Source organism: Scyliorhinus torazame, chromosome 3, assembly GCF_047496885.1.
Source record: "Scyliorhinus torazame isolate Kashiwa2021f chromosome 3, sScyTor2.1, whole genome shotgun sequence".
In the NCBI taxonomy this organism is placed as follows: domain Eukaryota; kingdom Metazoa; phylum Chordata; class Chondrichthyes; order Carcharhiniformes; family Scyliorhinidae; genus Scyliorhinus; species Scyliorhinus torazame.
Window position 1 is genome coordinate 275,603,357 of NC_092709.1, and position 27,691 is coordinate 275,631,047.

At 49.2% G+C, this 27,691-nt stretch overlaps 1 protein-coding gene across 2 annotated transcripts in view; it reads left to right on the plus strand.

Annotated features, from left to right (window-relative positions):
* dnai1.2 (dynein, axonemal, intermediate chain 1, paralog 2) overlaps window positions 1-27,691 on the plus strand; it is a 441,248-nt gene that overhangs the window by 100,181 nt on the left and 313,376 nt on the right. For both annotated transcript variants that reach the window (XM_072497265.1, XM_072497264.1), the window contains exons 7-8: window positions 7,797-7,910; window positions 9,287-9,346. In XM_072497265.1, coding sequence (XP_072353366.1) covers window positions 7,797-7,910; window positions 9,287-9,346 — 174 coding nt within the window. The remainder of the gene's footprint in view (window positions 1-7,796; window positions 7,911-9,286; window positions 9,347-27,691) is intronic.

The window sequence follows — 27,691 nt, forward strand, 5'->3', positions numbered from 1 at the left end:
CCGCATGGGTGAACGAAGGCATGAACAGCCCCCCACAGAAACCACAGGAGTGTTACAACTGTGGACAATTAGATCACTTTGCACGAGAGTGCAATGCCCCACGACAGCCACAGAGAGCCCAGCAGGCAGGTACTCTGAATAGAAACAGGACAAAGCCCATACATAGTGTAGGCACCCGTTCAGACCAGACAGACATGAACGAAACTGACTGATGGTGTTCGGGCTCCCTCACCTCGGTCTGCGACACCCTTTGGGATAGGTCCGTCCAATCAGTCGTTGCAGCGAAAATACGGGGACAGCCCATCGAATTTCTCTGGGACACAGGAGGGTCCCGCACCACAATTAATTCCTCCACCATGTTCCAAAAAGACACTTGGCCCACTACAGCCACAATCACCCTCAGCGGCTTCACAGGCCACTCACAGCAGGGACACATCACAGCCCCTGTACCCATTCAAATTGGCAACATTACAACAAAACACCCCATAGTTTTGGTCGATCTGCCCCACACAGCAGAACACATTTTGGGCGTTGATTTCATGAACTCTCACAACCTATCATTTGACCCAGTAAATCAATGTGTCTGGAAAATGACAAAGTCAGCAAGAGCCCCCGCAACGCTCACAGTCGGTGAGTATGCTAATAAGATTAGCGCAGTCGGCGATTTTTGGTTTGACCCGACCACGATTAGCGCAGACAAACAGGTTAGGGCAGTTCTCCAGAAAAACAGGACCGCATTTGTAAGTCATAAACATGACTGCGGCAGGATGGCTGGTTTGGTTCAAATAACAGGACCTGACCCGAGTCCCCAGAATATGGATTTCCTCAAGAGGCAGAGGGAGAAATCTCAAAGGTTATTGATAGTTTATTAGAACAAGGCGTACTTAGATCAGTAGCCTCTACTAATAATGCCCCGATTTGGCCAGTGAGAGAGCCCGATGGATCATTGCGACTGACCATTGATTACCGGGAACTCAACAAAGTCACCCCCGCAGCAGCCCCCACGGTAGCCACAAGTCCCGAGACCATGCTCGAACAGGGACTCAACTCACGATATTTTATGGTTTTGGACATCAGTAACGGATTCTGGTCCATTCCATTGGCAAAAGCGTGCCAGTACAAATTTGCCTTCACTTTTAAAAATCAGCAGTACACATGGACTTGCCTTCCACAAGGATTCCACAACTCCCCCTCCATTTTCCACCGACAGCTGGCCAATTGTTTATCAAAATGTTCTCGCCCCGAATGTCTGGTCCAGCATGTAGACAACCTATTACTGCAGACAGACACCAAGGCAGAGCACATCGCGCTTCTGTCCGAACTCCTGGAAGTCCTACAGCGAATTGGATCTAAAGTGAACCCTAAGAAGGCCCAAATTTTGGAAAACAAAGTGGTATATTTGGGAACGATTATCATGCATGGTAAACGTGAGATCGAGCATAAAAGAATTGACTTGATTGTGAAATTGCCCCTTCCCCAGAATGTTTCCACCCTCCGGTCGTTTTTAGGACTGGTTGGCTACTGCCGAGACCATATTGACGGTTTCGCAACCAAAGCAGCACCCCTCTCGGAACTCCTAAAGAAAGGAGCCCCTTGGGAATGGCTTCTGCGGCACACGGATGTCGTAGATGCTTTAAAGCGCGCACTCATTGCAGCCCCCGCACTACAGGTTCCAGACCCGCTTTCCCCCTATGCTATAGAGATAGCTAGCACAGATCGTACCCTTTCAGCCGTGCTCCTCTAGGAACGGCACGAACAGTTAAGACCCATGGCTTACGCCTCCAGAGTTTTAGATCCTGTGGAGCAGGGATTTTCGGCCTGTGAAACGCACCTGTTCGCAGTTTTCTGGGCAGTTCAATACTTTTCATATATCACCGGACTAAACCCCATCACAATCCTCAGGGAACACATCCCCACCCAACTTTTACTCGACGGACGACTTCAAGAAGGTACAGTAAGCCAGATCAGAGCAGCCAGATGGACCCTTCTTTTGCAGGGACGGGACATCACTGTTAAAAGGACCACACTTTCCTACACGACAACCTTCAGTACCCAGGCACCCCCCACGAATGTGAAATCATCTCACCACACCACAATACAGGCCCCTTTATCGCAACCCCCCCCCCCAAAAAGATAGGTAGTTCACCCTAGAGCCCCCAGCACACAGACACATGCGCACCCTTGAGAATATATGTGGATGGTTCTTCCACTATATTAAACGGGAAGCGCATTACAGGATGCGGCATCTATGTTGAGGACACGGACGCGCCCTAGAGGAAATCTCGTTAAAACTGCCAGGCCACTTAGGCGCGCAGGGGGCAGAACTAGCCATTGCAAACATTGTTGATCACCCAGATTCCTTCCCCAGCCCAGCAGACATATACTCGGACCGCCTCTATGTCTGTAACAGCCTCACAGAATTCCTACCCCTGTGGAAAGCAAGAGGATTTGTTTCCGCGGACGGAAAACCCCTCCCTTCAGCCCCATTGCTCTGGCACATTTTGGACAAAACACAGGACAGGATAGAACATAGAACATAGAAAAATACAGCACAGAACAGGCCCTTCGGCCCACGATGTTGTGCCGAACCTTTGTCCTAGATTAATCATAGATTATCATTGAATTTACAGTGCAGAAGGAGGCCATTCGGCCCATTGAGTCTGCACCGGCTCTTGGAAAGAGCACCCTACCCAAAGTCAATGCCTCCACCCAACACTAAGGGCAATTTTGGACACTAAGGGCAATTTATCATGGCCAATCCACCTAATTTGCACATCTTTGGACTGTGGGAGGAAACCGGAGCATCCGGAGGAAACCCACGCACACACGGGGAGGATGTGCAGACTCCGCACAGCCAGTGACTCAAGCCGGAATCGAACCTGGGACCCTGGAGCTGTGAAGCAATTGTGCTATCCACAATGCTACCGTGCTGCCCTTAAGAACAAATAAAATATTTGGTATTATTAAAGTATGAAGTCACCACCGTTCCTCCCCACCTGGAACTGTAAAAGCCGACGCACTGGCTAAAGCAGGTTCCAGACATTAATATTTTTGGAACCCCCCCGCCCCGAAAGCGCCCCAGTGAATGCAGTTCAGGTCTCACAGACAAATATCGAAGATTTAGTGCAGGCCCAGAAGCAAGATAGTAATCTCAGGGAGATTTTAAAAGGAAAATTTCCAGCCCCATACAATAGGTTTAAAAATGCACTGACCACACATGACGGTGTGGTCCTAAAAGACACCCTTTATGTGGTTCCTGAACAGGACAGGAATCAGCTTATTTGTTTGTTCCATGATAGTCATGGGCATCAGGGAATTGACCCCACTACAGCCCACCTCAGGCAGCTCTGTTGGTGGCCGAATTTAAAGGAAGACCACTTAGTCACGCACTATGTAGAAAATTGCCTTATCTGTGCCCAAAACAATCCGGACAGATATGCGAGGAAAGCTCAGCTTAGCCACGCCAGCCCCGTTAATGGCCCCTGGACTAACCTCCAGATTGATTTTATAGGACCATTGCCCCCTTGCAGGAATGGTCACAAGTATGTGTTAGTTGTTATAGACACGTTTACGAAATGGGTAGAAGCATTCCCATCTAGAACAAACACGGCAAAGACTACGGCAAAGATTTTAACTCACCACATCTTTACGAGATGGGGACTCCCCCGCAGCATTGAATCCGACCAAGGTTCCCATTTTATGGGACATGTCATGAAGAACGTCCTCACGATATTTGGCATTACCCAAAAATTCCACATCGCATACCACCCCCAGTCAAGTGGTATCGTGGAGCGAATGAATCGGACCCTAAAAGCAACCCTCAGGAAAATGGTCCAACAAAACAGCACCACTTGGGATTCAGTCCTCCCTTTTGTACTAATGTTTTTGAGTAACACTGTTTCGACATCCACAGGATACACCCCACACACTCTCATGACCTGACGCCCCATGAAAGGCACAGAATTTTTATTAGAACTTGACTTGACCAGCCCCGAAGTGACGGCCCTCACACACGAGAGCGCAGTGAAACAATTAGTAGAGAATGTAAAAACAGCTCAGCTAGCAGCCGCAGTAAAATTAGGCACACGTAAGAAACAGAGCAAGGCCCGTTTTGACATGACAGTGCATGCGACTGAGTTTGAGGTAGGACAGCAGGCCATGCTCTCCATTTACAACCCCAGCACGTTCCTGTCACCTAAGTATTCGGGTCCGTACTCCGTTGCGGACAAAGTAAGCCCCTCCATTTATAAGATGAAGTACCCCAACGGGAAGACCGCGTGGCTTCATATTAACCAGCACAAGGCATATGGCTCGCAGTCTAACCACGCACACCACGTCATGCTCGAAGCAGCAGACCACACCCCGCCCACAGTCAACGTATTCCTACCCTCCCCCAACACGTCCACCCCATCCACGGACTCGACCTTGACTCCACCCCCGAACTCTAGACTCCACCCCGGAACGCCCACAGACAGCAGCGACAGCGACTGTGACACAGGCGATAGCCACAGCACGCCTCCCTACTATCCCCATGCAACAGGCCCCACACTAAGCAAATCTGAACACGATTCGAGTGATCCCTTCCTGATCACATTCGTTAACAACCTCACGAAAGACCACCGGCCTACGATGACGACCCCGACTCCATCTCCACAGAATTAGACACGACTATTTGGCACCGTGGCAATTCATACAGGCTCGTCCAAAACGACGAGATGGACCCGAAGTCACACCATGCAGCTTTAGCAACCCTCAACCATTCAAGAGTATGGCATCCGGGAGAAGATGATGACATTGAGTCTGACTCCCAAAACGAGAACCCCTTTGCGACCCTGTTCGTAACTGATAACTGAGGTGTCCAGATGATGTTTTAAAAAGGAACCGCTTGGGATAAACGGTGTCCTTCCTGATGGAACCTGCACCATGTTTGTTGAATGTTTGTTCGATTAGTGTTATCGTTAAGTGTTGTGTGTAAACTCAAAAGTTTTCACGGCCCCACGTCACCACTCCTTTAACGCCCCCCGGCTTTTAATGGAACAAGTTTGCCCCAGACAATAGTTAAGAGGAACTAGTCTGTCGACAGAACCCGACTCATAGTTGCTCTCCTAATCCGAGAGGCAGCCCCCCACGACGACCACATTCTTACCCGTTCTTGCTGGTTGCTCAGGCAGTGGAGAAACGGCATTGGTCCCCGCCCTGCCTGAGGACCCCCCTCTGGTCAGCTACGCTCGGGTAGAGCACATACGGCATTGATCACCGTCCTATCCAGGGATTCCATCCAAATCTTACCCACCGCGGCCCATACGCACCCCATTTTGACTCTATTACGTTCAAAATTCTTTTGCTTGGTTTTGGCAACCCCAAAGTTGCTTCCCTATGCTATTTACATCCTCAAACACTGAGATGGTAAATCACATGGGCTGCGAGACGGCTCGCAGTACGGCAGTATTTTCTTAGATGTCTTGTCCAAATATTTGGTTTAAAAAAAAATGAGGGAGTCACACATGGTGACCAATTATGAAGGGAAATTGGCACTAAAAGACAGACATGCTAATGTACAAGATAGTAACAGAAACTATGCTTGATCCACAGAATTCCAGAAACTCCAGGAAGAGAGAAGAGACGAAAAGGAAGAGAAGAGAAGAAAGAAGAGAACAGTGTAGACATCATACGTGTTTTTCGTTATCATGATAATTTGTATTCGGTTACGCGCGAACGCGAACACCCTGACCCCAACCCCCCCCGGCTGTCAATGATTCACTTCCCCTTAGCACCCAGAGCCCAGTGACAAGTAACAACACACCATGGTATGATAGGTTTATAACGTAATTGAATCCCTTATAGCATTGGCAATATTCTGCAGCATCATGCAGACTATCCACATGAGAAAATGGCCTACCGCTCTCACACCCCGGCATACAGGATGAGATCCCCTATTTTCGGTTTTCAACCAGGCCCCCGAACCCCTTGATCTACAATAAAGGACATTCGATTTGCGTCATTTGTGAATAAAGAAACATGTCTCATTTGCAACTGAAAGATTGTACAACTCTGTGCTTGAACCCCAAGCCAGAGGAAAATGTAAATGCTGCTATTATTTTTGTATTGTTAGGAGGTTAGTATGGTTGGATGTTTAAGTGAGTGTAGTTTATGGAAGATAGTTGGAGGTACTGTTTTTTAATATGTTGTACTGCATGTCCCTGTTGTGACATAGCGCCACTTAGAATTGTCAGTTAAAATTTTTGTGCATAGTTATGGTCAGTGTAGAGGCCATGGAAGAGTGCTCGCTGGGTCAGGGAGTGAAGACGACGCAGTTATGTGATCCTTCATGCTTCGCATTAGGGATCACAAGGAGGGATTGCAGCCACCTCGGTTGGCCACTTCCCGACTTTAAAATGGAGATCCGCTAAGAATGCAGGGAAATTCAGTCAAACGCAGGAAAAACAGCAGGTGCAAAGTTTCCTGTATATCAGAACTTGCAGGAACCCAGACAGCACTGAAACTAACAACCATCTACATATTCAAGAGCGATCCCCGGGAACAATTGGAAACCGTTAAGGTAAACAAGGCCAAGCCAGACTCCCCGGCGCCAGCAGGAGGCAAGACAAAGGAAGGCCAACGGACACTTAGGAACCGCCCAGCGATCAGGGAACAGCTCCAGTATTGGAGAAATCGATCCAAGTGATCAGAACTTAGTCCAATCACTTGGAACCAGGTATGGGGTCCGCTCCGAATGGCGCAAAGCCCCTGGGGACTATAAAATAGAGTCCCCAAGTTCAATTTGTCCTTCTTGACAGGGTCTCTCAGCAGCTCGAAACAACCCTTGACAGTGACCTGCCTAGTCACTGCACCAACCAAGTAAGTCTCCAGTCACGCACGCTACAAGATAGGCACTCCTAGCTACCAGTCCATACCAGCTTTGAATCCTGCAGACTCAGAATCGAACAGAAGGCCATTTGTTCCCCTGACCTGGTGGGCCAGTTACAAAGCTAAGTATAGGCCTTTTAGTGTTTGAGATAGTCTAGTAAGTAGAGTTTTATGCATGAGTAGTGATTGACTGTGTATAATAAATGTGGTTTGATTTGAAACGTACTAACTGGTGTATTGAGTTATTGATCAGCACTTGAACTTGAACCTCGTGGTATCATAAAGATACCTGGCGACTCTAGAGCAAAGGTTATAGAAACAGAGCAAATTAAGTAAAGACACAATGAGCAACATTTTAAGAGCCAACTAAAAATTAGCAACATATTAAATCCACGCCGTCAGTACTTTGGTTGTTCGGGGGCAGAGAATGATGGAGCGGGCCTCTGGCAATGGCCCCAGGTAGGTCCTAGGCGGCGGGGCGTACTCTGAGTACGCAGCTTTTCGGGGCCCGCAGAATCGGTCCCGATTCCTTGTGGGAAAATGGATTCTCCGCCCCCGCGCTGGCCGCGATTTCGGCGTTGGGGTGCGGAGAATCCAGACCTCTGTGCTCGTGAGTCTTCTCAATCAAGTGACATGTATTGCAGACCTTGAAATCTGCAACAGTCTTACTGTCCACAAATACGCCTGGGATTGTTTATATGCATTTCAGCAGGCAGATACAGCCTTGGTTTAAGATCTCATCTGAAAAATTACATCTTTGTCAATGCTTCACTTCCTCAGTACTGTGTACTCTGACAGAGTTCGAATGATTTTTCACTTTTTTGGAAGTTGCCTGTGATAAAGGAAATTAATTACATTTTAATTAGGAACCTAATTACGTGATTCTATTGCATAAATCTATGGCTGAAATGCATTTGTTTTATTTGTAGGCAGCTGAAGAGGAAGAAGAGAAGGAAGTAATAAAACCAAGACAGGAACGAAAGATTCCCAATCAGTTCAACTTCAGTGAAAGAGCTTCTCAGACTTTCAACAACCCTATGAGGGTAAGCCAGTACAATTTGTTCACAAAGCACCCTTCTTTAAGTCTTCGCTACTGACCAGCCCTGAGTGGAACCTCCAGGTAGTGTTGTTCCCAGGTATCTGCTGCTCATGTCCTTCTAGATGGTAATGGTCGTGGGTTTGGAAGGTTCTGCCTATGGATCCTTGGCTAGTTACTGCAGTGCATCTTGTAGATGGTACACACCGGTTACAAAATTATGGGTTTTGTGGATAGCGAAGGGGTGTGGACCTAGGTAGGGTGCTCTTGGTAGGGCCGGTGGAGACTCGATGGGTCGTATGGCCTCCTTCTGCATTGTAGGGATTCTATGGATCTCCCCAGCACAAATCCCGTTATGGCCTTTTGTGGGATTTAGCCACAATAACAGGATTGCACCCGCAGGGAATGGACTCTAAAAGTCATGTTTTTCCCTGATTTTTCTTTAGTTGATTTTTGAACATCTGATTCCTAACTCACTATTCCTCTTTTTCTCCCTCTTGCTGTTTCATGGATCCATTCAGGGTTGGTTTTATCCTAAATCTCTTCTCTGGTTCTCTGACAATTCCACTCTTGCTCTTCCACAGTCTACCTGTGGGGCTGGTTTCATCCTCGGTCTGTCCTTTCACAGACTTAGTTTTAACCTCGGTCTCTCCTCTCAGAGGACCACTCGCAGACATGATTTTATCCTGGGTCTCTCTTTATTTAATTCATTTATGGATGTGGGCATCACCGGCAGGGCCAGCATGTACTGTCCATCGTGAATTACCCTTGAGAAGCTGTAGTTTGCAATCACTAAGCCACAGTTGATGAGTGCATAAATGCCCAGGGTAGTATGGCAAAGCAGGAAGTGCTGTTCAGGAGATCTAGGGGACACAACACAGGGCCAGCCTTAAATATCCAGTACAGCCAACACCAAAATCAAAATGAATCTGCCTTTCTGCCATCTGGGTCAAATCTTGGCTACCTAATGTGAAGTCTATTTGGTGCCTCCAGCTTTCCAATAGAATCATAATGAGACCTAATCCTCAAATAGATCAGGTCACCCGTGTACCCAATAAGGCAGAAGATTACAAAACATAATTATTTGTCAGAGAATAGACCACGATAAATAGTGACAGCTTGTTTGAAGTAACTGTGCTTTTTAAAAAGTAAATTTAGAGTATCCAATTATTTTTTTCCAATTAAGGAGCAATTTAGCGCGGCCAATCCACCTAACCTGCAAATATTTGGCTTGTGGGGGTGAAACCCACACAGACACTGGGAGAATGTACAACCTCCACACAGGCAGTGACCTGGGGCCGGGATCGAACTCGGGTCCTCAGTACCGTAGGCAACAGTGCTATCCAATATAACTGTGCTAAAAGTTTTCTATTGTTCCCACAGGAAAATGGATGCCAAACAGAACCACCTCCGAGAGCAAGTTTTTCCTCTACAGCTAATCAGGTGATAATGCGCATGTGCATTTTTCCATAGTTTCTCAATGACTAACAAATGTTATGCACATACTTGTAAATAACATTTAGGGAAGAATTGGACAGTATTTTTACTCTGTAGAAAATACATCCTTCACTGATGGCTGCTCTCAAATGTGTAGGTTATTTCATTACACAAATATAATGACAAAACTAATTTTGTTGTCTATTTTATTTGTTTTTTCTGTAACAGTCCTAATGGGGGTAAGATACCAAGTTCGAAAAGTGGTAACATTTCTTGGGATCATTTTTGTTTGGGATCATTATGAGATTTATCTTCATTTCTGTCCTAATTATTCTGATTTGTTGAGCTATCTTCAGTCATTGTTTGTTGGAATTCTAATTCTTCTTATTTAATGGCCAGGATTTCACAACCCATCCCGCCTGGTGGGATATTATGGTCCTGCCGAAGTGAATGACAATTTAAATAGCCCGTCCCATCTGCTGCGGGTACACGCATTGTAAAATCTTGGCCAACATTTCCTTATCTATTTTTAAGTATTTTTGCTTAACCTTTCTTCTAACCACTTCAAAGCTTACTGCAGTCTAGGTCTTGCTGTGCTTTTCAAAGTAGAATTAATTTCTTCGTGCCGTGAAACAACTTTATATATTTACTTCAACTTCTGTTATTTATGTATTTCTGATTAATATTAAGGCATTTCTCATGGTTCCTAGGTTAGTTTTTTTCTAATTCCTGTACAAGCATATTGTTGCCCTTGGCCTTTTAAAAAATGAATTTACCCCTTGAGATGCGAGTATCACAGCAAGGCCAGCATTTATTGCCTATTCTTAATTATCTTTACAAACATATAAATTAAGAGCAGGAGTAAGCCACTCTGCCCCTTGAGCCTGCTCCGCCATTAGAATTTTCCCACATTCCAGCCTACCCCTATAATCTTTCAGCCACTTATTTATCAAGAATCTATCTACTTCTGCCTTAAAAATATTCAAAGACTCAGCTTTCACTGCCTTTTGAGGAAGAGTTCCAAAAACTCACAGTGAGAAGTCATTTCCCCTCATTTCTGTCTTAAATGGGCAACCCCTTATTTTAAACAGTGACCTCTGGTTCTAGATTCTCCCACAAGAAGAAACATCCTCTCCACATCCATCCTGTCAAGACCCCTTGCGATCATATATGCTTTAATCACGTCATCTCTTACTCTTCTAACCTCCAGTGGATACGAGCCTCACCTGTACGATTATTCCTCATGAGGCAACTCGCCCAATTCAGGCATTAGTTTAGTAAACCTTAATGTATTAGATCCTTCCTTGAATATGGAGACTATAACTGTACGAAGTGTAGTGATCTCTGTATGTGTTAATACATGTTTAGTTAATGTGAAGTCAGCACAGACAGATGATCACTAGATGGCAACACTAACAAGAACTATATAAGGAGTTTCCCGCTCTTTCTGTAGGTTAGTTGTGTGTAGTGCAGCTAGAGGGAAGGCATGATCAGATCAGAGTGTAGTGTATTATCATAATTGTTAGTTTAATCTAATCTTAGTTATTTTTTTACTAGTCAAAGTATTAAAGTGAAAGAACTCACAAGTAAATTATTTTATTACTCAATAATAATTTGTCATCAACTGGAAGACTTCAACTATTTACCATCAGAATTCAATACACCTCGGCAAGACAAATGAGTAATATTTATATTACAATTCTGTAATATAACATGGTACCAGGTAAAAGCAAGCTTTAAGAACAACTGGTAATAAGATTAGAAAAGAAAAGAAAAAGTTACGATACTGACTGTTCGACTGGGGAAGTCCTTGCAGCAAACGGATCCTCGACAGCAAATCGATTCGATGGAGCACGTGCAGGCTCCAAGACAGCTGAAGACTACCGGTAACTTAAATCTTAATTGGAAGTTATTTAAACAGCAATTCCAGCTCTATTTGGAAGCTCATGACTTAATACAGCCTCTGAAGCGAAATGGATAGCTTTGCTTCTGTCAATGGCAGGTCAGCAAGTTATCGGAATTTATAATTCGTTCACATATGCTGAAGGCGAAGATAAAAGTAAATTCAGAGTGATTGTTGCAAAATTTGATGATCATTGCAAAATGCAAACTAATGAAATATTGGAGCAATTCAGATTTCACAAGAGTTTACAGAGAAACGGAGAATCAATCACTAACATTGTCACTGATCTTAAACTTCTAGCCCAGACTTATAATTTTGCTGATTTACACGACTCTTTAATCAGAGATCAGATTGTTTATGGAATAACGGACAAAAATCTAAGAGCAGCCCTATTATAACAAAATGATTTAACTCTAAAAATTGCTATAGAAAAATGCATTTTACATGAGCAGAGTAAAAACCAATATTTGGAATTTTAACCACGAGAAAAAGGCGCGAAAGTCCACCATGAGGTTGAGAATGTTAAAATGGTGTCCCAGGCAGCAAAGAAGCACGTTCGGGATGGCAGCTATCTTGCATGCACACATTCCAACTCTGGACATGCGTAGTTCATTTAGAAATGCGAGACTCAACAGAAGAAGTCTGCGCATACGCTAACGTCATTCATGAGTCAGAGATATGACGTGTTACAGATGCGATAACGCCCACTTAAAGGGGAATTGTCCTGCTCAGGGAAAACATTATTTAAAGTGCTCAAAATTAAACCACTTCGCTTCTCAATGTAAATCAACAGCAGTTTGCTTTACTACTGCACAGAAAAAGCATTTCAATGTTAGACCCATTGAGAAAACTGAAAATAAAAATTCACAAAAGAATTTATCGGACGAAGATGAAAATTTTTATCTGGAAAACATATTTTTTGTTGGAATCATTGAAACAATAAATGACCTTCAAGCAACAACAAAAGATCTTCAATCAACAAAGAAGGTTCCTAATCAAATGAATATCATTAGTAACGACAATGAATGGACAACGATAGTACATGTGAATAACAGCCCAATATTACTTAAGCTTGACATTGGTGCTTCAGCTAATTTGCTCAAATGCCAGGATTATCATCCATCCAAGGAGATTACAAGATTTTACCTACGGCATGGAAATGTAAAAATTATAATGGCAATCAGAATGTGTCACATGTTTTGTGCCATTTAAAAGCTGTCAACAGAGAAGTACAGAAAACATTGCGTTTTGTGATTGTGGATGATCACAGATCTTCTTTATTAGGTGCTTAGGCATGCAAGGAGTTGCAGTTAATTCAAAGAATCTTCATGCACACAAATGAGACATCAAGAATAGAGGGTGACATTCAACAGTTACTCAGTGAATACCCTGATGTATTTCATGGTATAGGCACATTGCCATATCAGTATAAGATTCTGCTAAAAAAGGATGCGAAGCCTGTCATCCATCCTCCCAGAAGAGTTTCAGTGCCTCTAAGAGAGATTGAAAACTGAACTACTAAAATTACAATCTCAAGATATCATATCCAAGGTCACGCAACCGCCTGATTGGGTTAGCTCCTTGGTTTGTTTAAAAAACAATGTCAGGAGATATCATAATTTGCATGGATCCCAAAGATCTTAATAAAAACATATGTAGGAAACATTATCCTATTCTCAAAAGAGAAGAAATTACTTCTGAAATGTCGAATGCGCAAATTTTCACAAAGTTGGACACATCACAAGTTTTTGGCAGATGCAGCTTGACGACTCCAGCAAGCTATTCTGTACATTCAACATGCCTTTTCGAAGGTATTGCTTTAATAGAATGCCTTTTGGGATCATCTCTGCCTCAGAGCTTTTTCACCGAATTATGGAGAAAATAATGAAAACATAGATGGTGTTTGAGGCTAATTGGACGACATCATCATTTGTTTACCACTGAGGAAGAGAATATTACAAGGCTAAAGAAGGTATTTAAATGCATAAATAGGTATTGTTTAAAATTAAACCAGCCTAATTGCACATTTGTTACCTCGTCGTTAAAATTTCTAGGTGATACCATCTCAGCTATAGATTTCAGACCGGTTGAAGAAAAGAGAGAAGCAATACAGAAAATGCAGCAACCAAAAGACAAGAAAGCTGTACTCGGTTTCTTGGTTTTGTAAATTTCCTCGGGAAATTCATCTCCAACTTATCTTCAAGAATGGGCAGCACGGTAGCATAGTGGTTAGCACAGTTGCTTCACAGCTCCAGGGTCCCAGGTTCGATTCCCGGCTGGGACACTGTCTGTCACAAGTAGGCTTCAAATGAAGTTACTGTGAAAATCCCCGAGTCGCCACATTACGGCGTCTGTTCGGGGAGGCTGGTATGGGAATTGAACCATGCTGCTGGCCTGCCTTGGCCTGCTTTAAAAGACAGCTCTTTAGCCCTGTGGTAAACCAGCCCCAGTATCAAAGTATTCAAGCTGAACTTACTGTAATAGATGGCATACTATTGAGAAACAATAGAACTGTCATTCCAGCAAACCTCAGGTCAGAAATGCTAAGCAAACTTCATCTCGCCATCGAGCAGTGCAAACGAAGAGTTAGGCAAGCTGTGTACTGCCCGGGTATAAGCAAAGACATTGCAGAAATGATTCTGCTGTGTTCAACATGATAAAGACATCAACCAGCTCAATGCAAAGCAACACTGCAACAACATGACATTACTACGTCATCATGGGTGAAATTAGGTGTTGACTTATTTCATTCAAATGGAAAAGACTATGTTCTTGTAATTGGTTATTATTTCAACTTTCCAGGAATCATGAGACTACCTGATCTTGCCTCTACAGTTGTGATCTAAAGCGTGTGATATGCCATCAATAAGTACACGACGAGTGATGAATGTAACTGAGACTTTATTACACTAAACAGCTAGCCTCCTGGCCTCTGGTCCCGAACTGGGGTGGAGGCGGAGACTAGCCACCTTTATACATGAGCCCAAGGGGAGGAGCTACAGGCGGAGCCAACCGGGACAAGCCCAGGCATGTACAACACAGCACAATGCAACACAGTGGTTTACCACATTCACCCCCTGTTTAAAAAAAAAAAAAGAGTCCGGCGGGGGTGAGGTGGTCTTAAAGGTCAAGTCTGTCGGGGGCCTTGACCTTCCGCCGTGATCGCCTCAGTCCCGGCTGTGGTGTGGGCACCGGTGTCGAGACCGGTAGCGTGTTGTGCTCTTCTTCACTCAGTTGTTGAGTCGGTGAAGGGGGGGGGGGGTGTATGGGTGGAGGTGGTGGTGATGGTCGCCGGTGGGCCTGCGGGTGCTAGTTCGTGAGGTAGGTGGGCGGGGGTGGGGAAAGACAGTGTAGGGTCGGGGTGGTGGTGATGGTCGCTGGGGAGCCTGCTGGTGCCAATTCCCGAAGGGGGACTGTGTCCTGTCGCCTGACCTGGTGTGCCACGTAGGCATATTGTGGATTGGCATGGAGGAGCAGGACCTTCTCAATGAGGGGATCGGATTTATGGCTCCTCGCATGCTTCCGGAGGAGGACGGGCCCTGGGACTGCAAGCCAGGATGGGAGCGAGGCCCCGGAGGTGGATTTCCTGGGGAAAGTAAACATACGCTCGTGAGGAGTCTCGTTGGTGGCTGTACACAGGAGCGACCGGATGGAGTGGAGCGCATCGGAGAGGACCTCCTGCCAGCGGGAGACTGGGAGACTCCTAGACCATAGGGCCAGGAGGACAGCCTTCCAGACCGTCACGTTCTCCCTCTCTACCTGTCCGTTTCCCCGGGGGTTATTGCTGGTCGTCCTGCTGGAGGCGATGTCCTTGCTGAGCAGGAACTGACGCAACTCGTCGCTCATGAAGGAAGATCCCCGATCACTATGGATGTAGGTGAGGAACCCGAACAGGGTGAAAAGACTGTGCAGGGCATTGATGATGGTGGCAGAGGTCATGTCAGGGCACGGGATGGCGAAGGGGATACTTGAGTACTCGTCAACAGTGTTGAGGAAGTACACGTTATGGTCAGTGGAGGGGAGGGGCCCTTTGAAATCGATGCTGAGGTGCTCAAATGGGCGAGAGGCCTTTACCAGGTGTGCTCTGTTTGGCCGATAGAAGTGCGGCTTGCACTCCGCGCAGACCTGGCAGCCCCTGGTCATGGACCTGACCTCGATGGAGTAAGGCAGGTTGCGAGCCTTGATGAAGTGAAAGAAACGGGTGACCCCCGGTTGACAGAGGTCATTATGGAGGGCCCGAAGTCGGTCTACTTGTGCGCTGGCACATGTACGCGGGCGGGATAGGGCATCTGGGGGCTCCCCTGTTCGATACAAGATATCGAAGTTGTAGGTGGAGAGTTCGATCCTCCACCTCAGTATCTTGTTATTCTTGATCTTGCCCCGCTGTGTGTTATTGAACATGAAGGCAACCGACCGTTGGTCAGTGAGGAGAGTGAATCGCCTGCCGGCCAGGTAATGCCTCCAATGTCGCACAGCTTCTACGATGGCTTGGGCTTCCTTTTCGACGGAGGAGTATCGAATTTCGGAGACATGGAGGCTACGGGAGAAGAAAGCCACGGGCCTGCCTGCTTGGTTGAGGGTAGTGGCCAGAGCAAAGTCCGACGCATCGCTCTCCACCTGGAATGGGATGGACTTGTCCACAGCGTGCATCGCGGCTTTGCCAATATCTGCCTTGATGCGATTGAAGGCCACTCGGGCCTCAGTCGTCAGGGGAAAAATGGTGGATTTGATAAGTGGACGGGCCTTGTCCACATAATTGGGAACCCACTGGGCATAGTACGAGAAGAACCCCAGGAATCTCTTCAGGCCCTTGGGGCAGTAGGGGAGGGGGAGTTCCAGGAGGGGGCGCATGCGTCGGGATCGGGCCCTAGGACTCCGTGTTCCACGACGTAGCCAAGGATGGCTAGGCGGATTGTGCGAAAAACGCATTTTTCTTTATTATAGGTGAGGTTCAGCAGTTTAGCGGTGTGGAGGAAGTGCTGGAGGTTTTCATCATGGTCTTGCTGGTCAGGGCCGCAGATGGTGACATTGTCTAAGAACGGGAACGTGGCCCGCAGCCCGTACTGGTCAACCATTCGGTCCATTTCTCTTTGGAAGACCGAGGCCCCATTGGTGACACCGAAGGGGACCCTGAGGAAGTGGTAGAGGCGGCCATCTGCCTCGAAGGCAGTGTATTGGCAGTCCTCCGGGCGGATAGGGAGGTGGTGGTACGCGGACTTCAAGTCAACTGTGGAGAAGACTCGATACTGCTCAATCTGGTTCACCATGTCAGACATGCGGGGGAGGGGGTGCGCATCGAGCTGCGTGTACCAGTTGATGGTCTGGCTGTAATCGATGACCATCCGGTGCTTCTCCCCAGTCTTGACGACCACCACTTGGGCTCTCCAGGGACTGGTACTGGCCTCAATGATTCCCTCTCGCAGGAGTCGCTGGACCTCCGACCTGATAAAGGCCCTGTCCCGGGCACTGTACCATCTGCTGGTAGCGACGGGCTTACAGTCCGGGGTGAGGTTTGCGAAGAGCGAGGGTGGGTCGATCTTAAGGGTCGCGAGGCTACAAACGGTGAGGGGGGGCAGGGGTCCACTGAACTTTAAAGTAAGGCTCTGGAGGTGGCACTGGAAGTCGAGCCCCAGTAATAGGGCAGCGCAGAGATGGGGAAGGACGTAGAGTTTGAGCTTAGCGTACTCTACGCCGTGTACAGTAAGGGTCGCGACACAGTACCCCCGGATTTCTACTGCATGGGATCCGGAGCCAGGGAGATTTTCTGGGTTGCGGGAAAGATTGGGAGGGAGCAGCGCCTTACCGTATGTGGGTGAATGAAGCTGTCTGTGCTCCCGGAGTCGGAAAAACAGGCTGTCTCGTGCCCGTTGATCCGGACGGTCATCGTAGACTTCGCGAGGTGGTGCGGCCGGGACTGGTCGAGCGTGATGGAGACGAGTTTTGGAAGGCGGTCGGTAGGCCGGTCGGAGGTAGCGGCAGCCAGCGTACGATCAGGTGAACCAGTCTCCCGGGAGGCAGTGGAGTGGTCCCAAGATGGCGGCCCCCATGAGTCGCGCGTGGCAGGAGGCATCGGCGATGGCGTCCAAGATGACGGGCCCTATGGGTCGCGCATGGTGGGTGGCAGCGGCGATGGCGGCTGGAGGATACGCTAAAGATGGCGGCCCCCATGGGTCGCACATGGCTGCCAAAATTGAAGATGGCGGCGAAGATGGCGGCGTCCATGAGTCGCTCATGGCGGGTGGCGTGGCAGCTGGGAGAGGCCCCAACAGGCAGCAGGCAGCGCTGCTGGGCCTAGAGGTTTTAGGGGGAGATCAGGCCTGGCAGGCTTTTGCAAAGTGGCCCTTCTTCCCACAGCCGTTGCAAGTTGCGTGAGGCACGATCAATTTGACTAAAGAAGAAAGTTGAATCCAAACTGAGGCTTTATTGCTATCAGATGTGTGGCCTCCCACAGCAGGCTGGCGAAATGGCTGCGAGCAGGAGGACACGCATATTTATACCGCACCTACTGGGCGGAGCCAGCAGGCAGGGGCCACAGGCGAACCTGTAGTGCAGGTTCTACCGTACATCCTCTAATAGAGGTACAACAGTGGTTTACCACACTCACCCCCTGTTAATAATGAGTCCAGCGGGGGTGGTGGATAACTATATACAATAATGATTTTAATATTTACAAAGCAAAACAAATGTCCTTTGACGTCCGGTGGACCGGTCAGAGGTTCAGCCGGTCCGGGGCCTTGTTGGTCCTTTGGGAGCGACGAAGTTGAGACATGAAGGTTCAGTAAGGGCGCTCGAGAGTTACAAGTTAGCTAGGAAGAACCTAAAGAGAGAGCTAAGAAGAGCCAGGAGGGGACATGAGAAGTCTTTGGCAGGTAGGTTCAAGGATAACCCTAAAGCTTTCTATAGATATGTCAGGAATAAAAGAATGACTCGGGTAAGAGTAGGGCCAGTCAAGGACAGTAGTGGGAAGTTGTGCTTGGAGTCCGAGGAGATAGGAGAGGTGCTAAATGAATATTTTTCATCCGTATTCACACAGGAAAAAGACAGTGTTGTCGAGGAGAATACTGAGATTCAGGCTACTAGACTAGGCGGGCTTGAGGTTCATAAGGAGGAGGTGTTAACAATTCTGGAAAGAGTGAAAATAGATAGGTCCCCTGGGCCGGATGGGATTTGTCCTAGGATTCTTTGGGAAGCTAGGGAGGAGATTGCTGAGCCTTTGGCTTTGATCTTTAAGTCATCTTTGTCTACAGGAATAGTGCCAGAAGACTGGAGGATAGCAAATGTTGCCCCTTGTTCAAGACGGGGAGTAGAGACAACCCCGGTAACTATAGACCAGTGAGCCTTACTTCTGTTGTGGGCAAAATCTTGGAAAGGTTTATAAGAGATAGGGTGTATAATCATCTGGAAAGGAATAATTTGATTAAACATAGTCAACACGGTTTCGTGAAGGGTAGGTCGTGCCTCACAAACTTTATTGAGTTCTTTGAGAAGGTGACCAAACAGGTGGATGAGGGTAAAGCAGTTGATGTGGTGTATATGGATTTCAGTAAAGTGTTTGATAAGGTTCCCCATGGTAGGCTACTGCCGAAAATACAGAAGCATGGGATTTAGGGAGATTTAGCAGTTTGGATCAGAAATTGGCTGGCTGGAAGAAGACAAAGGGTGGTGGTTGATGGGAAGTGTTCAGACTGGAGTCCAGTTACTAGTGGTGTACCACAGGGATCTGTTTTGGGGCCACTGCTGTTTGTCATTTTTATAAATGACCTGGAGGAGGGCGTAGAAGGATGGGTGAGTACATTTGCAGATGACACTAAAGTCGGTGGAGTTGTGGACAGTGCGGAAGGATGTTACAAGTTACAGAGGGACATTGATAAGCTGCAGCGCTGGTCTGAGAGGTGGCAAATGGAGTTTAATGCAGAAAAGTGTGAGGTGATACAGAACTGGCTCGGTCATAGAAGGCAGAGAGTCGCAATGGAAGGGTGCTTTTCTAATTGGAGGGCTGTGACCAGTGGTGTTCCACAGGGTTCAGTGCTGGGACCTTTGCTGTTTGTAGTATATATAAATGATTTGGAGGAAAATGTAACTGGTCTGATTAGTAAGTTTGCAGACGACACAAAGGTTGGTGGAATTGCGGATAGCGATGAGGACTGTCAGAGGATACAGCAGGATTTCGATTGTTTGGAGACTTGGGCGGAGAGATGGCAGATGGAGTTTAATCCAGACAAATTACTCCACTGTGTGGAGTCTGCACGTCCTCCCCGTGTGTGCGTGGGTTTCCTCCGGGTGCTCCGGTTTCCTCCCACAGTCCAAAGATGTGCAGGTTAGGTGGATTGGCCATGTTAAATTGTCCTTAGTGTCCAAAATTGCCCTTAGTGTTGGGTGGGGTTACTGGGTTATGGGGATAGGGTGGAGGTGTGGGCTTAGGTAGGGTGCTCTTTCCAAGAGCCGGTGCAGACTCGATGGGCCGAATGGCCTCCTTCTGCACTGTAAATTCTATGAAATCTATGAAATGTGAGGTAATGCATTTTGGAAGGTCTAATGCAGGTAGGGAATATACAGTGAATGGTAGAACCCTCAAGAGTATTGAAAGTCAAAGAGATCTAGGAGTACAGGTCCACAGGTCACTGAAAGGGGCAACACAGGTGGAGAAGGTAGTCAAGAAGGCATACGGCATGCATGCCTTCATTGGCCGGGGCATTGAGTATAAGAATTGGCAAGTCATGTTGCAGCTGTATAGAACCTTAGTTAGGCCACACTTGGAGTATAGTGTTCAATTCTGGTCGCCACACTACCAGAAGGATGTGGAGGCTTTAGAGAGGGTGCAGAAGAGATTTACCAGAATGTTGCCTGGTATGGAGGGCATTAGCTATGAGGAGCGGTTGAATAAACTCGGTTTGTTCTCACTGGAACGAAGGAGGTTGAGGGGCGACCTGATAGAGGTCTCCAAAATTATGAGGGGCATAAACAGAGTGGATAGTCAGAGGCTTTTCCCCGGGGTAGAGGGGTCAAATACTAGGGGGCATAGGTTTAAGGTGAGAGGGGCAAGGTTCAGAGTAGATGTACAAGGCAAGTTTTTTACGCAGAGGGTAGTGGGTGCCTGGAACTTGCTACCGGAGGAGGTGGTGGAAGCAGGGACGATAGTGACATTTAAGGGACATCTTGACAAATACATGAATAGGATGGGAATAGAGGGGTACGAGAGGGATACGGACCCAGGAAGTGTAGAAAATTGTAGTTTAGTCGGGCAGCATGGTCGGCAAGGGCTTGGAGGGCCGAAGGGCCTGTTCCTGTGCTGTACATTTCTTTGTTCTTTGTTGTTTGTGATTCATTTTGGAAGGAATAACAGGAAGACAGAGTACTGGGCTAATGGTAAGATTCTTGGCAGTGTGGATGAGCAGAGAGATCTCGGTGTCCATGTACATAGATCCCTGAAAGTTGCCACTCAGGTTGAGAGGGTTGTTAAGAAGGCGTACGGTGTGTTAGCTTTTATTGGTAGAGGGATTGAGTTTCGGAGCCATGAGGTCATGTTGCAGCTGTACAAAACTCTGGTGCGGCCGCATTTGGAGTATTGCGTGCAATTCTGGTCACCGCATTATAGGAAGGATGTGGAAGCATTGGAAAGGGTGCAGAGGAGATTTACCAGAATGTTGCCTGATATGGAGGGAAGATCTTATGAGGAAAGGCTGAGAGACTTGAGTCTGTTTTCGTTAGAGAGAAGAAGGTTAAGAGGTGACTTAATTGAGGCATACAAGATGACCAGAGGATTGGATAGGGTGGGCAGTGAGAGCCTTTTTCCTCGGATGGTGATGTCGAGCACGAGGGGACATAGCTTTAAATTGAGGGGAGATAGATATAAGACAGACGTCAGAGGTAGGTTCTTTACTCAGAGAGTAGTAAGGGCATGGAATGCCCTGCCTGCAACAGTAGTTGACTCGCCAACACTAAGGGTATTCAAATGGTCATTGGATAGACATATGGACGATAAGGGAATAGTGTAAATGGGCTTTAGATTGGTTTCACAGGTCGGCGCAATGTCGAGGGGCTGAAGGGCCTGTACTGCGCTGTAATGTTCTATGTTCTAAGTGGTGACGGCGATGTTGGTGCTGACCTGGTCGAAGGTGACTCCGGGAGCGTGCCAAAATCCTCTTCATCGACGGGCATGGGCAGGGGGGGGAACGGACGGTCCTGGGGGGGCGGTATTGTGAGCAGCGGGGGGGGGTATTGTGAGCAGCGGGGGAGGGGAGGGTGGCGCCCGGGGTGGTGTGGGGGTGGAACCTGCTGGTGCCAGGTCCCTGAGGGAGACAGTATCCTGGCGGCTGTGGGGAATGCCATGTAGGCGTACTGGGCGTTTGCATGGAGCAAGTGTACCCTCTCCACTAACGGGTCCGCCTTCTGGAGTCGGACATGTTTACGGAGAAGCACGGTTCCCGGAGCTGTGAGCCAAGTCGGGAGGGACACCCCGGATGTGGACTTCCTGGGGAAGGCACAAAGACGTTAATGCAGTGTATTGCTAGTGGCAGTGCAGAGTAATGAGCGAATGGAATGTAGTGCATCAGGGTGGACCTCTTGCCAGCGGGTGGCCGGGAGGTTTCTGGGCCGTAGGGCCAGCTGGATGGCCCTCCATACCGTCCCATTCTCCCTTTCTACATGTCCGTTTCCCCGGGGGTTGTAGCTTGTCGTTCTGCTGGAGGCGATAGCTCTGCTGAGCAGGAACTGACGCAGCTCATCACTCATGAATGAGGATCCCCTGTCACTGTGGATGTAGGCGGAGAAACCGAACAGAGTGAAGATCGAATTGAGGGCTTTAATGACTGTGGCAGACGTCATGTCGGGGCATGGGATGGCGAAGGGCATCCGGGAGTATTCGTTGATCAAACTCAGGAAATATGTGTGACGATCGGTGGAGGGGAGGGGGCCTTTGAAGTCCACACTGAGGCATTCAAAGGGGCGGGAGGCCTTCACCAGGCGTGCGCAGACCGTCCGGTAGAACTGCGGCTTGCACACCACACAGAGTTGGCAGTCCCTGGTGATTCTCCACCGCAAGATTTTATCATTTTTGATCTTGCCCCGCTGTGTGTTGCTGTACATTAAGGCTACCGACCGTTGGCCAGTGAGGAGAGTGATTCTCCTGCCGGCCAGGTAATGCCTCCAATGCCGCACAGCTTCAACGATAGCTTGGGCCTCTTTTTCGACGGATGAGTGCCGAATTTCAGAGGCATGAAGGGTGCGGGAAAAGAATGCCACGGGCTGCCTGCCTGATTGAGGGTGGCGGCAAGGGCAACGTCTGATGCGTTGCTTTCTACTTGGAAGGGCAGTGTTTCATCGACAGCGTGCATTGTGGCCTTGGCAATTGATGCTCAATCAATTACACTGAAGACGAAGTGATTTCATAACTGAAGGCTTTAATCTACTAGAACTCTTTCCCCAGCAGCTTCGATACAGAAAGTGAAGGCTGCTGGGACGGCACCGTTTCTCATACTCCGCCTGTCAGGGCGGAGCTACGTACAACAGCCAATGGTAGACTCCTGGGTCTAACCAATGGTCATCAGCCTCTTAGCTACCGCAATACCTGGTACTACCACAGCAATATCAGCTCTGATCCGGGCGAAGGCCTGTTGGGCCTCGGCCGTCAGGGGAAAGTGGGTGGACTGTATGAGTGGGCGGGCCTTGTCCGCATAGTTTGGGACCCACTGAGCATAATATGAAAAAAAACCCAGGCAGCGTTTGAGGGCCTTGGGGCAGTGGGGAAGGGGGAGCTCCATGAGGGGGCGCATGCGGTCGGGATCGGGCCCCAGAACTCCATTCTGGACCACATAGCCGAGGATTGCTAAGCGGTTCGTGCTGAACACGCACTTCTCCTTGTTGTAAGTGAGGTTTAGGAGAGTAGCGGTGTGGAGAAATTTAGCAAGGTTGGCGTCGTGGCCCTGCTGATCATGGCCGCAGATGGTGACATTGTCTAGGAATGGAAACGTGGCCCGCAAGTCGTACCGGTTGACCATTTGGTCCATCTCCCTTTGGAAGACCGAGACCCCGTTAGTGATGCCGAAGAGGACCCTAAGGAAGTGGTATAGGCGGCCGTCTGCCTCGAAGGCGGTGTATGGACGGTCCGATTTACGGATGGGGAGCTGGTGGTAGGCGGATTTCAGGTCTACCGTTGAGAAGACCCGGTACTGTTCAATCTGGTTAACCATGTCAGATATGCGTGGGAGGGGGTACTCGTCGAGCTGCGTGTACCGGTTGATGGTCTGGCTGTAGTCCACGACCATTCTGTGTTTCTCCCCAGTTTTAACTACTACCACTTGGGCTCTCCAGGGGCTGTTGCTGGCCTCGATGATGCCTTCCCGAAGCAGCCACTGGACTTCGGACCTGATGAAGGTCTTGTCCTGGGTGGTGTACCGTCTGCTCCTGGTGGCGATGGGTTTGCAATCTAGAGTTAGATTGGCAAAGAGGGAAGGTGGGTCGACCTTTAGGGTCGTGAGGCTGCACACAGTAAGGGGTGGTAAGGGTCCGCCGAATATCAGGGTTATATTTCATAGAATTTACAGTGCAGAAGGAGGCCATTCGGCCCATCGAGTCTGCACCGGCTCTTGGAAAGAGCACCCTACCCAAGGCCCACACCTCCACCCTATCCCCATAACCCAGTAACCCCACCCAACACTAAGGCAATTTTGGACACTAAGGGCAATTTAGCATGGCCAATCCACCTAACCCGCACATCTTTGGACTGTGGGAGGAAACCGGAGAACCCGGAGGAAACCCACGCACACTTGGGGCTCTGGAGTTTACACTGGAAATCCAGGCCGAGGATTAGTGCAGCACAGAGGTTAGGGAGAACGTAGAGGCGGAAGCCGTGGAATTCTACGCCCTGGACCGTGAGCGTGACCTTACAGTACCCACGGATCGCTATGGAATGGGATCCGGAGACCATGGAGATATTTTGAATGGCGGGGTGTATTGTGAGGGAGCAGCATCTTACCGTATCCGGGCGTATGAAGCTTCCGGTTCTCCCGGAGTCCAGCAGGCAAGAGGTTACATGGCCGTCGACCTTTACGCTGGTGGATGCGTTGGTCAGGTTATGCGGGCGAGACTAGTCGAGTGACATGGAGGCGAGCCTTGGTTGGTCGTCGGGTCATGGGTCGGCCGTTGAGTTCAGGTCCTGGAACGCTGGTGGTGCCCATGTGCTGAGGGATAGACAAGATGGCGGCGCCCGAAGATCTTGCGGGTTACAAAATGGCGGCGCCCGAAGATCTTGCGGGTTATAAAATGGCGGCGCCCATGGAACGCATGTTGCGGGAGTGGGACAAGATGGCGGCGCCCATGGACCGCACGTGTTGAAAGGAGGGGCGAGATGGCGGCGCGCACTGGTCGCACGTGGTCTGGGGGGGGGGGAGGAGGAGGAGACTGCGGCACCCATTGTCTGTGACTGGGGTGGGTGGGGGCGATCGTGGCTACTGAGCGGGCCTGGCACACTGCGGCGAAGTGGCCCTTCTTCCCACAGGCTTTACAAAGGGCAGCGCGGGCCGGGTAGCATTGGCGGGGGTGCTTTTGCTGGCCGCAAAAATAGCATCGGGGCCCCCCGGGGTTCACTGGCTGGTGAGTAGCGCAGGCGTATTGGGTGGGCAGCGCCCCCGCTGGGGCGGCTGTCTGTGGGGTCCACGAAGCGTAGGAGGGGTGGGCCGCGCGGTTGGGGGCGTAGGACTGGACGTTGCGCAGGGCGACCATCATGGAGAGCGCTAGCGTTTTAGTATCTGCGAGGTCGCGCGTTGCCCCTTCTAGGAGCCGCTGGTATATGATATCTGACCCAATCCCAGTCACAAAGGCGTCCCGCATAAGGAGGTCTGAGTGTTCCTTGTCTGTAACGTCCTGGCAGTCACAGTCCCGGACTAGTGGGATTAGGGCCCTCCAGAAGTCTTCAATGGACTCACCAGGTAGTTGAGAGCGAGTGGCGACCGCGTGCCTGGCGAAGAGCGTGTTTGTCTTCTGCTCGTAGTTGTCCTTGAGTCGAGTTATGGCTTTGTCGTAGTTCGGCGCATCCTGGATTAGTGGGAAGACTTTGGAGCTCAGTCTGGAATATAAGAACTGAATCTTCTGAGCCTCCGGAACAGGGGTCGGTGCCGGTTTGATATACGCTTCGAAGCAAGCTAGCCAGTGCTGGAAGTTCTTTCTGCGTCGCTTGAGTGCGGATCCAGCTGCAGACGATCCGGTTTGATATGGAGGTCCATCCTTCAAAACTGATAGCAATAAATTGAGGCACGATCAATTTGACTAAAGACGAAAGTTGAATCCAAACTGAGGCTTTATTGCTATCAGATGTGTGGCCTCCCACAGCAGCTGGCGAAATGGCTGCGAGCAGGAGGACACGCATATTTATACCCCGCCTCCTGGGTGGAGACAGCAGGCAGGGGCCACAGGCGAACCTGTAGTGCAGGTTCTACCGTACATCCTCTAATAGAGGTACAACAGTGGTTTACCACATTGCGTTCTCTGCAGGGCAGCGTTGTCTGGGGTGGCTGCCCTGACCACAAAAGTAGCACCTCGGACCTCCAGCTTTGGCGGGTCGCTGCGCGGCACAGGCTTGCGTCGCACCCGGGTCGGATGATGGCTGCGCCCACGAGGTCCACCAGGGTGCCGCGCAGTTAGAGTTGTAGGTCTCCATGTTCTGGGAGGCCACCTCCAGCGAGTTGGAGAGTTGCACTGTCTCTGGGAGGCCACGTGTACCCCCTCTAGTAATCGCTGGCGGATATAATTTGATTTCATGCCTGTGACATAAGCGTCCCTGATCAGCTCCGCTTGCTGGGTAGCCGATATCGTCCTGCAATCACAGTTCCAGCAGAGTACACGCAAGGCACGGAGGAATTCTGCAAGTGATTCCCCCTGACGTTGCCGTCTCGTGGCAAGGAGGTGCCTAGCATATACCTCGTTAACGGACTTCACATATTGTCCCTTCAGCAGCATTATTGCCTCCGCAAATGAGGGGGCGTCCCTGATGAGAAGAAAGACTCTTGGGCTCACCCTTGTGTGGAGGATCTGCTTCTTCTGGAGGTCTGTGAAGTCTTCGGTGAAGGATGCGAGGTACGCTTCGAAGCAGCTTAGCCAGTGCTCCAGGTGTCCAGGCTTGAGTGATGAGTTCATCTTAGAAGCTTAGTGTACTAAATTGATATGCCATCAATAAGCACACGACGAGTGATGAATGTAACTGAGGCTTTATTACATTAAATAGCTAGCCTCCAGGCCTCTGGTCCTGAACTGGGGTGGAGGCAGAAACTAGTCACCTTTATACATGAGCCCGAGGGGAGGATCCAAAGGGGGAGCCAGCCGGGACAAGCCCAGGCATGTACAACACTACACAATGCAACACAGTGGTTTACCACAGCGTGTAAATAAATTTTTGCGAGACATGGCATTCCACAAACTGTTATGGCAGATAATGGTCCATGCTTTGCAAGCTGTGAATGGACGGGATTTTCGAGAAATATAACTTCAATCACAATACTTCATTTTCCTCAATCAAATGGAAGAGTGGAAGAAGGTGGACATATTGTAAAGCAATTGTTGAGTAAAGCAAGATATTCTCAATTGGATTTCGACTTGGCTTTATTATCCTACAGAGCCTCTCGGTTGAATTCAAGCTTATCTCCAGCTCAAATGTTGTACAATTGTGAAATTAGAACAACTCTACCGAAAATTCAAGTTGATGATCCAGATCAATTGGGTGTTTTGAAAATAATTCACCAACAACGTGAAAAGCAACAAAGTTACTATGACAGACATGCAAAACCTCTAAAACCTTTCATAGCAGTGATGTTGTAAGAATCAGGGCCGGGATTCTCCCCTACCCGGTGGGGCGGGAGGTCCCGGCGGAATGGAGTGGCGGGAACCACTCCGGCATCGGGCCGCCCCAAAGGTGCGGATTTCTCTGCATCTTTAGGGGTCAAGCCTTCACCTTGAGGGGCTAGGCCCGCGGCGGAGTGGTTGCCGCACCGCCGGCCAGCGGGCAAAGACTTTGGCGCCACGCGAGCTGGGGCCGAAGGGACTGCGCCGGGCGGCTGAAGTCCGCGCATGCGCGAGAGCGTCAGCGGCTGCTGATGTCATCCCCGTGCATGTGCAGGGGGAGTGTCACTTCCGCATCGGCCATCGCGGAGGCTGTGGTCGAGGTGGAAGGAAAAGAGTGCCCCCACGGCACAGGCCCGCCCGCGGATCGGTGGGCCCCGATCGCGGGCCAGGCCACCGTGGGGGCCCCGCATGCGCCCCCCCCCCCCAGGACCCCGGAGCCCACCCGCGCCAGTCCCGCCGGGAAGGTAGGTGGTTTGATTCACGCCGGTGGGACTGGCATGACAGCAGCGGGACTTCGGCACATCGCCGGGGCTGGTGGGGGGGCCCACCGACCGGCACGGTGCGATTCCTGCCCCACCGGATATTCGGTGCCGGAGAATTCGGCGGGGGCGGGATTC